Here is a 17,115-nt window from a genome sequence, read left to right as displayed (position 1 = left end):
CAACAGCACGGTGAAAACTCAGTATTAGCCCTCTGACAGTGCCTATTCCCTCAGTACAAGTCCTCCAACAGTGCAATGCGTCTTTAGTACTGTCCCTCTGGCACAACAGTGCTCCCTCAACATTGATCGTGTGAGTGTAGAACTCCCTTAGGACTGCACAAAATTGGCCTGAAGACTCGTGGTTCCCAACCTTTCCAGTATCAAGGTACACAGGCTGCATAACCGAGCAGATTTCCCTTCTCCTGTACATGGTCTGTGATGAATGTCAGCAAATACTGCCTTCAATGATGGATACAGAAGTGATCAGCAAATCAGTTAAATATATGCTGTGACCAGTGAGGTAGTTGGCCTAGTGATATGGGAACAGTTCACGCTCCAACTTCAGTTGGAGCATTATCTCCACATTAAATACTGAGGTTCCAGGTCTTACTGTAACCAATCAATGTCTTTATCATAGTACGCAGCAAAGGGGAAGAAAGTCACTGGTGCAACCTGATACACAGCATCCAACGATAGCTGGTCTGGGTAATACAAGAGAAGATAACATACCTTCAGGGGACTCCTCCTGCACATAGGTTCCAGTCAAATACCGGTGAACAAGAGCAGACTTCCCACTCGACAGATTTCCCACGATTCCCTGGCAAACAGAACATGTTGAGTTCAGTTACGATAGAATCACAGTGACATCCTACTAACTTGCGACAAGGTGGAAGGAGCACTCAACTCTCCTATTCAAATACATTTCCTGGATTGTGAGAAATGCTGGCAAATGTAAGTACTGTTGTTGTTGACAGAAATTAAGCTAATCTATAGGTCAATTCAGTAAAGGGCAATCAAGATACTTGTAGCTGAATCAGAAAGTCTGTGTTCCAATATCACTCAGGGACTTGAGCACAGCATCCAGGTGGACACCTGAGTGCATAATGGAAAGAATGCTGCAAAGTTGAAGGGTCAGTACTGAGGGAGTGCTGCACAGTCAGAGGATCAGTACTGAGGAGGAGTGCTGCACTATTGCAGGGTCAGTACTGAAGGAGTGCCACACTGTCAGAGGGTCAGTGCTGAGGGAATGCTGCACTGTCAGAGGGTCAATACTGAGGGAGAACTACACTGTCAGAGGGTCAGTGCTGAACTGTCGGAGAGTCAGTGCTGAGGAAATGCTGCACTGTTGGAGGGTTAGTACTGATGGAGTGGTGTATTGTTATAGTTGTAGACTCATGCAGCATGAAAACAGACACTTCGTTCCAACTCATCCATGCCAAACAGACATTCCAACCTGACACAGAGATAATAGGAACTGCAGATGCTGGAGAATCTGAGACAATAAGGTATGGAGCTGGATGAACACAGCAGGCCAAGCAACATCTTAGGAGCAGGAATGCTGATGTTTCGAGCCTAGACCCTTCTGCTTGGCCTGTTATGTTCATCCAGCTCCACACCTTGTTATCCCAAGCTGACACAGTCCCATATGTCAGCATTCGGCCCATATCTTTATAAACTCTTTCTATTCATATATCCATCTAGATACCTTTTAAAAGTTGTAATTGTGCCCGCCTCCACCACTTTCTCTGGAAGCTCATTCCATGCACGCAGCAGCTGGGTGAGAAAAAGTTACCTCTCAAGTCCTTTTGTATCTTTTTCCTTTCACTTTAAACCAATGTTCTCTAGTTTTGGACTTTCCCACCTTAGGAAAAAGACCTTGGCTATTCACCCTTTCCATGCCCCTCACGATTTTATGAACCTATCTCAAATGCTGCAGTGTCTGGGGTGATGTCTTTTGCATCTGATATTAAACTACACAATCATAGGAAAGGTTCAATTGCAGGTAATCCAGTCCATTTGCTATTACCATCCTGACTTGGAAATACATGACTGTTCCTTCTGTGTCACTGGGTCAAAAATCCTGGAAACACCTCCCTAACAGGGTACTGTGTCGCTACACGTAACAGATGGCAGTGGTTCATACACGCAGCTCACCGCTACCTTCAAGGAACAATTAGGGATGGGCATAAATGTTGGTCCAATCAACAGCCACATCCCATAAACAAACAGAAACAAAATTTGTCCAAGAATTAGGCCAATGTATACACTCAAACATACCAGCACAAACGGCTTATTCAGTCCCTTACCACATAGCTTTTTGTTGTCAGTTCGCTATGCAAGAATTGGTCACCAATGTTTATTTAATTAAGGATGGTGTCAAAATTTCAAACATAACGCATGGTTGTAACGATTGTGTACATTTTCTCAGCTCAGTTGTCAACTCGTGCTATTTCCCAGGACGCCATCCGGGGGAGCTAGATAGATGCCATATTGCTCAGAACATAGACAGCTCCCACCACAAATAGGCTTATGTAGAGACAGGAAAGTGCAGAATTTAGATGAGAGAGTACGCTGAAAGATCTCTGTCATCAACTGACATCAATCATGGCCTCCTCTTTCCATGGAATATGTCTCACTTCACAGAAGAATAACTCTGTGAGTCAATATCAGAGGGCCACGTTTACATAAACGCCTTGCACGCTCTGCACAAACACTTGACCCCCTGCAGACACCTAAGTCAGTCCACTCTATATTCACACATAAACAAATTTCCAGGACGCATACTTCTCCAGCTTAAAAAGACTGGACTTCACCCAGTCTGGAGAATGAGTGGACGACAGTGGCCTCAATGTTCCTGAGATTAGCACTAGATAATAACTGCCGACCAGATAATAAAGCCAGTAAGGGCACGATGGTCCAAAAGGCCTCCTCCGGCTCCATAATAATTTCGAGTTTCTGAGTTAAGCAGAGAATGACTGGTCAAAGGAACACACTGTATCAAAAAAAAACTGATTAGATAACAAATGTTTGCCCAGTCAGCAACATGCACCAAATAGCTCCTGAACTATTTTAAAAAGAAATTCAAATTCTAGATCATTCTTTTCCCTGCACACTGATAAACCAAGGTCTCTCTCACACACACACCCTCTTGGACACAATCGCAAAGTATCCTTTTCAAATACAGGGTCCAGGGTGTGACCTCTCATTCTACAAAGCAGCAATGGTTGTACTTAATAAAATCACAGTAATGCATTGTGTATGAGATGCCTGAGCATTATGTAATAGGAGACTTTCTAGTGTTTTTTTTTAAACACGCTGACTCCACTGTTCTCCGAACCAGGGCTATCAGGCCTGTGTTTTACATTTTCATTGTGCACTTTGCTCTGTGTCAGCAAAGACTGTTAATTACATAGTACAGCCTAAAATCAACACAAACAAGACAAAAGAGTTTGCAGTGCAGCTCCACCCCTTAATTAAGTGAACAAACTGCCCTTGATGGTACCTGACAACCAATCACAGAAATCGGGAGGAGGGCACACAACACTGTCACAAAGTATCAAGTCATAGATACCCAGGCTGCTGTCTCCCAGCCATGCCCCAGAAACTTCACACCACTTCATAGTGTCCTCTTCAAATTTCAGCTGAGCCCATAGAGTATTCTAAGATAAACTGGCCTCATTTTCTATTAACATGCAACAGAAAACATTAACAAGGGAGGGAGAGGCCAGTTGTGCTCCTGGCATACTGAAATGCCCTCAAGTGCTTCATATCAGCATTATCAAGCAGGTAAGACTCAGCTCTGGTGAAAGAGGGCGAGTGAAAATGAAACAGAAGAGGAGGAGACATGGCTGTAACAGGGACTGGCAGTGGCATCGTAGTAAACATAGAACATAACAGCACAGTACAGGCCCTTCGGCCCTCAATGTTGTGCCGACCTGTCATACCGATCTCAAGCCCATCTAACCTACACTATTCCATGTACGTCCATATGCTTGTCCAATGACGACTTAAATGTACCTAAAGTTGGCGAATCTGCTACCGTTGCATGCAAAGCGTTCCATTCTCTTACTACTCTCTGAGTAAAGAAACTACCTCTGACATCTGTCCTATATCTTTCACCCCTCAATTTAAAGCTGTGCCCCCTCGTGCTCGCTGTCACCATCCTAGGAAAAAGGCTCTCCCTAACCACCCTATCTAACCGTATGATTATTTTACATGTTTCAATTAAGTCACCTCTCAACCGTCTTCTCTTTAATGAAAACAGCCTCAAGCCCCTCAGCCTTTCCTCATAAGACCTGCCCTCCATACCAGGCAACATCCTAGTAAATCTCCTCTGCACCCTTTCCAAAGCTTCCACATCCTTCTTATAATGCGGTGACCAGAACTGTATGCAATACTCCATGTGTGGCCGCACCAGAGTTTTGTACAGCTTCACCATAACCTCTTGGTTCCGGAACTCGATCCCTCTATTAATAAAAGCTAAAACACTGTATGCCTTCTTAACAGTCCTGTCAACCTGGGTGGCAACTTTCAAGGATCTGTGTACATGGACACCGAGATCTCTCTGCTCATCGACACTGCTAAGAATCTTACCATTAGCCCTGTACCTTGCCTTCCGGTTACTCCTACCTCACACTTGTCTGCATTAAACTCCATTTGCCACCTCTCAGCCCAGCTCTGCAGCTTATCTATGTCTCTCTGCAACCTACAGCATCCTTCGTCACTATCCACAACTCCACCGACCGTAGTGTCGTCTGCAAATTTACTAACCCATCCTTCTATGCCCTCATCCAGGTCATTTATAAAAATGACACACAGCAGTGGACCCAACACCGACCCTTGCGGTACACCACTAGTAACTGCTCTCCAGGATGAACATTTCCCATCAACTACCACTCTATCTTCTTTCAGCAAGCCAATTTCCGATCCAAACTGCTATATCTCCCACAATTCCATTCCTCCGCATTTTGTACAATAGCCTATTGTGGGGAACCTTATCGAACGCCTTGCTGAAATCCATATACACCACATCAACCGGTTTACTCTCATCTACCTGTTTGGTTACCTTCTCAAAGAACTCAATAAGGTTTGTGAGGCACGACCTACACTTCACAAAACCGTGCTGACTATCTCTAATCAAATTATTCTTTTCCAGATGATTATAAATCCTATCTCTTATAACCTTTTCCAACACTTTACCAACAACTGAGGTAATGCTCACTGGTCTATAATTACCAGGGTTGTCTCTACTCCCCTTCTTGAACAGGGGAACCACATTTGCTATCCTCCAGTCATCTGGCACTGTTCCTGTAGACAATGACGAGTTAAAGATCAATGACAAAGGCTCGGCAATCTCCTCCCTGGCTTCCCAGAGGATCCTGGGATAAATCGCATCCGGCCCAGGGGACTTATCTATTTTCACAATCTGTAGGTTTTCTAACACCTCTTCCTTGTGAACCTCAATCCCGCCTAGTCTAGTAGCCTGTATCTCAGTATTCTCCTCGACAACATTGTCGTTTTCTAGAGTGAATACTGTTGAAAAATATTTATTTAGTGCTTCCCCTGTCTCATCTGACTCCACACACAACTTACCACTACTCTCCTTGATTGGGCCTAATCTTACTTTTGTCATTCTTTAATTCCTTAAATACCTATAGAAAGCATCCTATCCGCCAACAACTTCTCATGTCTCCTCCTGGCTCTTCTGAGCTCTCTCTTTAGGTCTTTCCTGGCTACCTCGTAGTCCTCAAGTGCCCTAACTGAGCCTTCACATCTCATCCTAACATAAGCCTTCTTCCTCCTCTTAACCAGAGATTCCACCTCCTTCGTAAACCACGGTTCCCGCACTCTACAGCTTCCTCCCTGCCTGACAGGTACATATTTATCTAGGACACACAGGAGCTTTCCCTTGAATAAGCTCCACATTTCTAATGTGCCCATCTCCTGCAGTTTCCTTCCCCATTCTATGCTCCCTAAATCTTGCCTAATCTCATCGTAATTGCCTTTCCCCCAGCTATAACTCTTGCCCAGTGGTATACACCTATCCCTTTCCATCACTAAAGTAAACATAACAGAATTGTGATCGCTATCACCAAAGTGCTCACCTACTTCCAAATCTAACACCTGGCCGGGCTCATTACCCAGTACCAAATCTAATGTGGCTTCACCCCTTGTTGGCCTATCTACATACTGTGTCAGGAAGCCCTCCTGCACAGTCTGGACAAAAACTGACCCATCTATAGTACTCGAACTATAGTGTTCCCAGTCAATATCTGGAAAGTTGAAGTCCCCCATGACAACTACCTTGTCTCTCTCACTCCTATCGAGAATCATCTTTGCTATCCTTTCCTCTACATCTCTGGAACTATTTGGAGGCCTATAGAAAACTCCCAACAGGGTGACCTCTCCTTTCCTGTTTCTAACCTCAGCCCATACTACCTCAGTTGACAAGTCCCCAAACATCCTTTCTGCAAAATGTAATACTGTCCTTGACCAACAATGCCACACCTCTGCCCCTTTTACCATCTTCTCTGTTCTTACTGAAACATCTAAATCCCGGAACCTGCAACAACCATTCCTGTCCCTGCTCTATCCATGTCTCCGAAATGGCCACAACATCGAAGTCCCAGGTACTAACCCATGCTGCAAGTTCACCCACCTTATTCCGGATGCTCCTGGCATTGAAGTAGACACACTTCAATCCAACTTCTTGCTTGCCAGTGCCATCTTGCTTCCCTGAAACTTTATTTCGGACCACCCTACTCTCAACCTTTTCTATAGTCGAACTACAATTTTGGTGCCCATCCCCCTGCTGAATTAGTTTAAACCCACCCGAACAGCCTACAACCTACAGGCTTACGTTCTAGGAACTAGGTTTGAACTCCACCATGAGAGATGTGAAAAAAGAGTGAAAGAACTGCAGATACTAGAAATTGGGAACAAAATCAGAAACTCTCAGCAAGTCTGCAGTAGCTGTGGAGAGGAAGCAGAGTTAATGCTTCAGGAACAGTTCTAAAGAAGGGTCACTGGGCCTGCTTTCTCTCCACAGATACTGTCATAACAGACAGTAAATTTGAATTCACTAAAAATCTGGGATAAAACCAGTGAGCTAGTCTAATGGCAAACGTGCAATTACTGTCATTTGTTGCAAAAATCCCTCCTTCACCAATGAACTTCAGGGAAGGAAATCTGCTGTCCTTACCCATATGGCTCCATGCTCACAGCAATGTGCTTGACTCTTAACTACCCTCTAGGCAATTAGGGATGGGCAATAACTGCTGGCCCAGACTGTGACACCCGCATCCTATGAATGAATTTATAATAAAAACGAAGAGGGTGCAGAGAGGTTAGTTTGGACATTACGGGACATTCAAGAGGCAAGTTAAATACTAGACAGACAGATTTTTTTTACACTGAAACCCTCTGGAGATAGAGCACATCTGGGTTGGATGCTCTTCAGAGAATTGGTGAAGACCCAATGGGCCAAATAGCTTCTGGCAGGTGAAACTAAAACTAGGAAGCATAGCCAAAAAATTAGGGGGAGTGGATTTAGGACTGAGTTGAGGAGGAGCTTCTACACCCAAAGGGTTGTGAACCGGTGGAATTCCCTGCCCAGTGAAGCAGTTGAGGCTTCCTGAAACGTCAGCTTTTCTGCTCCTAAGGGCCTGCTGTGTTCATCCAGCCCCACAGTTTGTTATCGAGGCTTTCTCATTGAATGTTTTTAAGGCTAAGGTAGATTTTCGAACGGGAAGGGGATTAAGGGTTAGGGCGAGTGGGCAGGTAAGCGGAGTTGAGTCCACAGAAAGATCAGCCACAAATCTTACCGAATGGCAAAACAGGCTTGATGAGTCAGACGAACTACTCCTGCTCCTATTTCTTAAGTTCTTATATTTCTGCACTTGGGGATTCTATGAACCGCTAAATATTTCAGATTTTTTAAGGTTTTCAGGGTTCACATGCGCAATTCCACGAAGGTGGCCACACAAGTTGAAATAGAAGTTCAGGCCTGAAGGATCTTTTCCATTTTTAAATCAAGGCAAAGCATAGAAATAGAACAAAGTGATGCTAAACTGTTGCAGATCATTGTTCAGATCACATTTGCAGCATTGTGTTCAGTTCTGGGCACCTTATTTAAGGTAAGTTGTTACAACGCTCAAGAGACTGCAAACAAGATTTACTAGAATTATACCAGGAATTAGGGACTTTAGATACAAGGAAAGATTAGGGAAATTGGGCTTATTCGCCTTGGACCTTACTCAGGTGCTCAAAATAATGAAGAATTTTGAAAGGGCAACCAAGCGTATTCTGTTTCCAATAGTTGGTATGTCACAACCTTAAGACTGTCAGCAAGAGAGCTAGGAGTGAGATGAGGAGAAACTTCTTTACTCAGAGTTGCTAGGATTTGGAATGTGCTGTCTGGGAGAGTGATGGAGGCAGATCTACAGGAGGTTTCAAAAGTGCTGGATATATATTTGAAAGTGATTAATTTAGAGGGCTATGAAGGTAGGGCTGGAAAATGGGACTAGCTGGGGTAACTCTTTCTGGAGTTGGTACAGACATGATGAATCAAATTGCACTGCAGAATTCTATGATTCTATGATTTTTCACCCATTCAACAAGCCTCACACTTTTGAGAACTTTCTTTTGTCTCAGTTGGTCAAGAAAAGAGGCTCTGAAAGAATGAACAGAGAAATCCCAAAGTGAGTCAGGAATTTTTTTTTAAATTTAACCTATTTTCTTAATCAACCTATTCAGAGATGACATTATACATCTCTGGAACAAGTGAGACTTGATCCAGGCCTCTCAGTCATGGAGTAGGGATTCTTATTTTTGTGCCACAAGTGGGACCCAGAGTAAGTGAGGTCGCTGAACACTGTAGGTACGTGAAGTGGTTGGAACTAGATTGACCCTGTTGACTATGTGATCCTTGATTGGGGTTGTTAACCTGGGCCAATCAGGAGGACCCTGGCTGACCAATATTAACAGGGGATTTAGAATCTCCTCAATTCAGGGGACTGACTCCGAGCTGGCTGGCCACAGCCAGTGTACTGCCCACAAGTAAATAAAGGGTGGCTTGGTAACAGGATACCAGCCTCTGTGCAGTTATTTCAATGTCAAACAGCTACTCTGGCTAATCATGCACTGAAATGAAGTCAAGGATCTTGTGAAATGATCTGGCACACACATGCATTTGTGTTTTGCAATGGAATGGATTGTGTCAAGTGTTTTGCCTTTTTATCCCAGTAGCTAAAGAAGCTACTAAACTGAACTCATCACATCATCTCCCAATGCCTCCTCAATCCCCCAATACATCTCCACACCTCTCTCACACATGCACCACTACTAACAAGCATGCCATCTCCTATCATCTCATCCACTTCCCCCTTTCTTCTCATTACAGGAGAAAACAGCCCAAATTAGGGCAAAACTGCCCAAATTAGGGCAAAATGAGCTCATACAAGTGCAAGGGTAACCAATGACCATGTCCTCCTCACTACAAGAGAATCCTGGCCCCCACAGAAGATCAAGACAGCTATTGCAAATATGCCAAGACATCCATGTCCTGCCAAATGAGTATGAACCACTCTGCATTGTACTGACATTATTCCTTTACCCTGCCTCTCCCTCACTCTGTTTCTCTTTCTTGCCTTCTCTCTCTCTCAATCATTGCACAACACTTCTAATCACAGACTAAGACACTTCATCTTTCCTTTGTCCTATATATTCCGGAAGTGGAATGCAGAAACAGTAGGCCATGGAAATCCTCCTTAACCTCTGAGGATGACACTGTGGAGGTCTCCTGGACTTGTCAACAGTGAGAAACTGACAGTCAGTGGGAACCATCATCACAGAAAGTGAGGGTTCACAATCTGGTAAGCACTTCACTCAGACAGTACCATGGCTATCTCAGGAAGAAATGCCTCCAGCTGCTGGCACTCAGAGAACTGCAGGGTGAGTCAAGAGACCATCTGTTTGCATCTGTAAGATCATAGAAAGAGCAGAAGTAGGCTATTCAGCCCACTACGTCTGCTCTGCCTTTCAAAGAGATCATGGTTGATCTGATAATCTTCAATTCCACTTCCCCGCCTTTTCCCCATAACCCTTGATTCCCTTATCAATTAAAAATCTCTTTATCGCAAACTTAAATATACTTCATTATCCAGCCTCAATGGCCCTTTGTTGAGGTCTCATTCAGAAAGTAAGGAGGAATGGGATCCAGGGAAATTTGGCTGTCTGGATACAAAACTGGCATTCCAATAGAACACAGAGGGTGGTAGCAGATGGAAAATATTCAGTCTGGAGCTTGGTGACCAGTGATTTTCCGCAGGGATCTGTTCTGAGACTTCTGCTCTTTGTGATCTTTATAAATGACTTGGATGAGGAAGTGGAAGGGTGGGTGAGTAAGTTTGCTGATGACACGAAGGTTGGTGGAGTTGCGGATAGTGTAGAGGGCTGTTGTAGGTTGCAATGGGACATTGACAGGATGCAGAGCTGGGAAAAGAAGTGGCAGATGGAATTTAATCGAGAAAAATGTGAAGTGATTCATTCTGGAAGATCAAATTTGAATTCAGAATACAGGGTTAATGGCAGCATTCTTGGCAGTGTGGAGGAACAGAGGGATCTTGAGGTCCATGCCCATAGATCCCTCAAAGTTGCCACCCAAGCGGATAGGGTTGTTAAGAAGGCTTATGGCATGTTCGCTTTCATTGGCGGGGGAATTGAGTTTTAAGAGCCGCAAGGTTATGCTACATCTCTACAAAACTCTGGTTAGACCACACTTGGAATAGTGTGTTCAGTTCTTGTCATCTCATTATAGGAAAGATGTGGAAGCTTCAGAGAGGGTGCAGAGGAGATTTACCAGGATGCTGCTTGGACTGGAGGACAGGTCTTACAAGGTAAAGTCAAGGGAGCTAGGGCTTTTCTCACTGGAGCAAAGAAGGTTGACAGGTTAGTTGATAGAGGTGTACAAGATGATGAGAGACAGAGATAGAGTAGATAGTCAGAGACTTTTTCCCAGGGCAGAAATGACTATTATGAGGGGGCATAATTTTAAGGTGATTGGAGCAAGGTATAGGGGGAATGTCAGAGGTAGGTTCTTTACACAGAGAGTGGTGGGTGTACGGAATGTGCTCCCAGCAGTGGTAGTAGAGTCAAAATACATTAGGGACATTCACGCAACTCTTGGACAGGCACATGGATGATAGTAAAATGTAGGGTAAGCAGGGTAGGTTGATCTTAGAGTAGGATAATAGGTTGGCACAACTGTGCTATACTGTTCTATGTTAAATAAGCAACCCCTTCTTCTGAGATTATGACCACTGTAACAGTTCCTATTAATTGTAGCTAATGTAACCCCACTACTTAAGAAGGCAGAGAAAGAATTGAGAAATCAGTGAACTGTAAACTGGTTAGCTTGACACAGGTAGCAGGAAAATGATAGATTCCTTTATAAAAGCACTTGGAAGATATGACAAGATTGGACAGAGTCAGCATGGATTTTAAAACAGAAGTAATGCTTGTGAAATCTGACAGAATTTCTTGTGGGATGTAACCATTAGAGTGGATAAGCAGGAGCTACATGGATGTGGATTACATGGATTTTCAGAAGGCTTCCGATAAGGTTCCACATGTGGGATTGAAGATTGTGTACTGAATTGGGTTAAGAACTGGTTGGCAGACAGGAATCAAAGGGCAGAAATAAATAGTATCAGATCCATTTCAAGCCCATGGACTCCCACAGCGACCCTGAATACACCTCCTCCCACCCACCGTCCTGCAAAAATTCCATCCCCTATTCTCAATTCCTTCGCCTCCAACACATCCACTCCCACGTTGAGGCATTCCACTCCCATGCATCTTCAAGGACCATAACATCCCCTCCGCAGTGGTCGAGAATGCCCTTGATTGTGTCTCCCGCATTTCCCGTAACTCATCCCTCACACCCACACCCCGCAATACTCCACCAAAACAGAATCCCCCTGGTCCTCACATACCACCCCACCAACCTCCGGATCCAACACATCATCATCTGACACTTCCACCATCTGCAATATGACTCCACCACGAAAGACATTTTTCCATCACCAACCTTGTATGCTTTCCGGAGGGACCACTCTCTCCGTGACTCCCTTGTCCGCTCCACACTCCCCTCCAACCCCACCACACCCAGCACTTTCCCCTGCAACTGCAGGAAGTGCTACACCTGCCCCCACACCTCCTCCCTCACCCCCATCCCAGGCCCCAAGAAGACTTTTCACATCAAGCTGTTCACATGTTCACCTGCACATCTGGCAAAGTGGTATTCTGCATCTGCTGTACCTGTTGCGGCCTCCTCTACATTGGGGAAACCAAGCGGAGGCTTGGGAACCGCTTTGCAGAATATCTACATTTGGTTTGCAATAAACAACTGCACCTCCCAGTCGCAAACCATTTCAACTGCCCCTCCCATTCCTTAGACGACATGTCCATCCTGGGCCTCCTGCAGTGTCACAACGATGCCACCTGAACTCATATTCCGCCTGGGAGCCCTGCAGCCCAATGGTATCAACATGGATTTCACAAGCTTCAAAATCTCCCCTCCCCCCACTGCATCCCAAAACCAGCCCAGCTCGTCCCCGCCTCCTTAACCTGTTCTTCCTCTCACCTATCCCCTCCTCCCATCTCAAGCCGAACCTCCATTTCCCACCTACTGACCTCATCCCGCCCGCTTGACCTGTCCGTCCTCCCCGGACTGACCTATCCCCTCCCTACCTCCCCACCTACACTCACGTCTACAGGCTCCGTCCCCACCCCTTTGACTTGTCTGTCTCCTCTCCACCTATCTTCTCCTCTATCCATCTTCGATCTGCCTCCCCCTCTCTCTCTATTTATTTCAGAACCCTCTCCCCCCTACTCCTTTTCTGATGAAGGGTCTAGGTCCAAAACGTCAGCTTTTGTGCTCCTAAGATGCTGCTTGGCCTGCTGTGTTCATCCAGCTCCACATTTTGTTATAGCAGAAATAAATAGATCTTTTTCCGAGTGCAGGCAATAACTAATGGGGTCCAGCACAGATCAGTGCCAGGATCGCAGCGTTTCACAATACAATGTAATAATAATCTCATGTCTCCTAAGCGAGACAGTATGACATTAGGAGGATGCACAGAAGTTTCAGGATAATTTGGACAAGTGAGTGAGCAAATATAAGGCAGATGCAGTATAATGTTGATAAATGTGAGGCTCGGTGGCAAAAAAGGAAGGCAGATTATTATGTGAATGGTGATAGGTTGGGAAAAGGGGAGGTCCTCGTACACCAGCTGATGGAAAGCTTGCGGGTGCAACAGGCAGTGAAGAACTCAGATGGGGTGTTGGCCTTCATGGTGACAGGATTTGAGTACAGGAGCAGGGATGTCTTGCTGCAACTGTACAGGGCCTTGGTGAGACAACACATGGAGTGCTGTGTGCAATTTTGAACTTCCTGTCTGAAGTAGTATGTTCTGGCTAGAGAGGGAGTGCAACTAACGTTTAACACACTAATTCCTTGGATGCAACACTGATGTACAAAGAGAGATTGGATCAGTTAGGACTTTATTAGGCCAAGGGGCAGCTGTGAGACTTAGTACACTGTTATACAACAAGATGTGGGTCTCTTAGGCTGAGGACTGTCTGGTTGTTTGGCGGAGCTAATTGACATGGGAACGTAAGGCAGGGACATAATAAGGTAGCAGGTAAGCGCTAAGTGAGTGAACACCAAGAGAATAAGTGAGCAGTCTTGAGATGCAACCTATCCAATCTGTGAGCTGGGTGTCCACCACTGTGCGCAAACTATCACCACTGCAGCCTTTCCAAATAAGTTGCTGGTGTGTCCTGCAATGCTAGTCTGGCTTCCAGAGCACACTGCCCTTCTATCAGAGATGTGCCAGAATGGTCAAGTTCGGTTAGAAAATGGCAACTGCCAATGTCCATGGAGGAGGAGCATGTGTGGCTAATGCCCAAGATTTGTCCCCTCAGCTACAGTTTGTTCACAGCCAACATTGAGGTTGTCTGGAGCAAGTGGCGAGCTGAATTCACCAAATACATGCTTTAATTTCTTTGTCAGGTTTTCCAGGTGTCTGCTTGTTTGGTGAATTTGGTAAGGTGGGAGTGTGACTATTGATGAAGCAGGTGGGCTGTTAACACAGCATCTAGCCATCAGTAACAAGCACCAATTCACATCTCACTACACCCCTTGTGAAAACCATAGAAGATGGAATAAGATAATCTCATCATTGAGATCGGCCTTACCATACATTTCTGTAACTGCCACGCATCTCACCAGGGCCCATGTTACTCAGACCCTATAAGATTTGCTGTTTATCTGTAATCTCATCAGTCCACCATCTGATTGGGTGGATATTGTCTGATCACTTGGGCATGCAGTTTTACACACTACCTTCTGAGTACTATGCCATAGCACCCTTTCTCCTAGCCTTAAGCAGCACTTAAAAGACAAATATAATCTTAAAATTAGCCACTGGGTTCAGCAAGGCCAGAAATTTTAATCAGCAAACAATAAATTTAAACTGATGGTATATTGTCTCATTGTGGTGTTTAAGTATTTTGACTTAAACAAAACCAAACTAATTCCAGGCGAGATAACTAAGTGTGGAACTGAATGAACACAAGCAGCATCTTAGGAGCACAAAAGGTGACATTTCGGGCCTAGACCCTTCATCAGAAACCTAAGATGCTGCTTGGCCTGCTGTGTTCATCCAGCTCCACGCTTTGTTATCTTGCATTCTCCAGCATTTGCAGTTCCCATTATCTCTAATTCCAGGCGAATTCACTTACCACTTTCAGCTCTGGGACAGAGCGGCTCAGTGTCCACTCCTGGCTGTTCACAAATGAATCTGTAACAAATAGCATAGGCAATTTAGTTAAAGGTTCTGCCACAGCTAAACAATAAAGAAAACAAGTTCAATGTTAGCATCTTGCACAGCATCAGGACAGTCCAATACACTTTATCACCAATAAGTTACTTGTGAAATGTAGTCACTGCAATCACGGGTCATGGGTGACACTCAGCCAAGCTCGACATAGCTGGTTGTGGAGGATTAGTCATTTCAAGTGGCACATTGTGCCATTTAACATCAACTGAAAAACACATCATCTTTAATAGTAAATGGCCCAAAGCAGCCAAACATTGCCTGCCTGAGCTGCATCTAATCTAACTGACTGCATTGTGTACATCTCATCATGGTGTTGATATACCTCGTGGGCCTGCTGCAACTCACCAGTAGTTCTCCAGCACACTGTCACTCAAGCTGCATTCAGGGAAATACAAGACAAGGAAAAGTCATTCAGCAGAAACGTCAAATACGCCACTTAAATAAATTACCTGCCATTTGTAACTTAAACCCATTTAAACTAGCTTCACCCAAAAAAATCTGGATCTTCAAAGCTTACAACAGAGCCAAGCATGAATATTTTCTGGGATGATAAGTTCAAGGTTTCCATCACCCTTTAAAGAAGTGGTTCTTTATTTCAGTTTTTAATGTCTTGGCTCTACCTTTAAAATTTAATTGCCCCATGTTCTGGACTTCTTCCACCAGAGGAAAGATTCTCTTTATCTTATCTATCACAGAATCAAAGTCTTACAGTGCAGGAGGAGGCTATTTGGCCAATCACGACTCCACCAGTTCTCAAAGCATTTTGATTGGGTGCTAGTGTCCTGCCGTTTCTTCATAATCCTGCATACTGTTTCCAATTAAATAATTATCCAATGTCTCTCTTGAATGTCTCAATTGAATGTGTCCCCACTACATTTTCAAACAGTGCATTCCAGACCCCAACCACTCACTGAGTGAAAGGGTTTTTTTTCTCACTTTGCATTTTCTTCTTTTGCAAATTTCTATAACACTGCTTGTTTTTTTTAATCCTTTTACAATTGGGAAGAATTTCTCCCTACCTACTCTGACTAGAGTTTCTATCAAATCTCTCCTTAGCCTTCTCCTCTCCGAGGAAAAAATGTCTCAGCTTCTCCAATCTTTCTTCAAAGCTGAAGAATCACACCCCTGGAACCCTTCTGTAAACCTCTTCTGCACACTGGAGTGAAGGGGAAATCTGGAGATCAGATTCCATACTTTCAAAATTTAAGAAGATTTCTCTTAAAGTGTTCCATTAGTGAATGAGTCTAATTAAACATAAATGTAAATTGGCTCTGCTTGGGGCTCTTGTAGCACTGTGGTAGTGCTCCTACCTCTGGATATGAAGACATGGGTTCAAGTTCCAGATGCTTCCAGAGATGCCATGACATTTCTGAATGGGTTGACAAAAAATATATAACTTATTAACTGATTCAGAGTCACCTTTCAGATCCTTATTAACTGATTCAGAGTCACCTTTTGTGTTAGGAGCACATATAAGTAGCCAACTCACACAAATTAGCATTTCAGTGACACTTCCAATAGAGTACTAGAGGCGAGCAGAGGAAGAACAGAGCTGTTTGAAAGTTTCTCCCTGCATGAAGAGGTTAGTGAATCAGTTGGATTGATGAGTATTTCTAGTCTCTTCAGTAAAAGTAAGGCATTCAGTTTCTGTTCAGGTCTCTAGTAATTTTTCTCTTTTTTCCGAACATAGCATTAGTTGTGTATCAGTTGGTACTGGTACATTACAAAATTTTTAAAAAGCGTAAACAGTGGGGATTCTTCAACTGTAAAGAGGAAGGATGCTGTAATTAGTTAATAAGTTAGATAGCAGATCAGATGATGTATTGTAGCTGATTGCCACTAGGGTGCTCCACAGCGAACAAACCTAAGTGTTTTCAGTTTGAGCAACTTCAGGCCTGTACTGAGAAGCTGGAGTCCAAACTACAGGCATTGTGCCACAACATGGAAGGGGTAAAGTTACCTGGACACTCTTCTGCCAGAAGTTTTAAATTCGGAAATTCACACTTGATCTGTGATTCAGAACAGGAGAGTGTGACTGCAGGTGATTCAACAAGGCCCAGTGGGGACTCACTAAAAAATCTCCCTGTGAAGGGCAGTGAGTATGAGTTCTCTTGGTGACAAGCAACTGCCAACCCGGCTGGAACTCATCACTTTGGCTCTCTATGTGGCACAATGGTAGTATCCCTACCACAGGACAAGGAAGGATGGATTCATGACAAGTGTAGTAACATTTCTGAAGACGTTGGCTAGAAAAATAGGTTAAAATGTGACAAGGCCCCTGGAGAATCATTAATTAATCTCCTTGTGAATTTTAGAAAAAATATGATACAGCAATCCCATAGGGGCAGCACGCAAGCTCAGTGATTGGTACTGCTGCCTCACAGTGCCAGAG

The 17,115-nt window shown here is 44.2% G+C and overlaps 1 protein-coding gene across 2 annotated transcripts in view; it reads right to left on the bottom strand.

The window, feature by feature from the left end:
* The window catches only part of agap3 (ArfGAP with GTPase domain, ankyrin repeat and PH domain 3), a 591,490-nt gene that overhangs the window by 283,265 nt on the left and 291,110 nt on the right, over positions 1–17,115 (bottom strand). For both annotated transcript variants that reach the window (XM_059646307.1, XM_059646306.1), the window contains exons 2-3: positions 14,626–14,684; positions 550–637 (exon numbers count right to left, since the gene is read on the bottom strand). In XM_059646307.1, the coding sequence (XP_059502290.1) occupies positions 550–637; positions 14,626–14,684 (147 nt within the window). The remainder of the gene's footprint in view (positions 1–549; positions 638–14,625; positions 14,685–17,115) is intronic.

Source organism: Stegostoma tigrinum, chromosome 5, assembly GCF_030684315.1.
Source record: "Stegostoma tigrinum isolate sSteTig4 chromosome 5, sSteTig4.hap1, whole genome shotgun sequence".
Lineage (NCBI taxonomy): Eukaryota > Metazoa > Chordata > Chondrichthyes > Orectolobiformes > Stegostomatidae > Stegostoma > Stegostoma tigrinum.
This window is presented reverse-complemented; position numbering and strand designations above follow the sequence as displayed.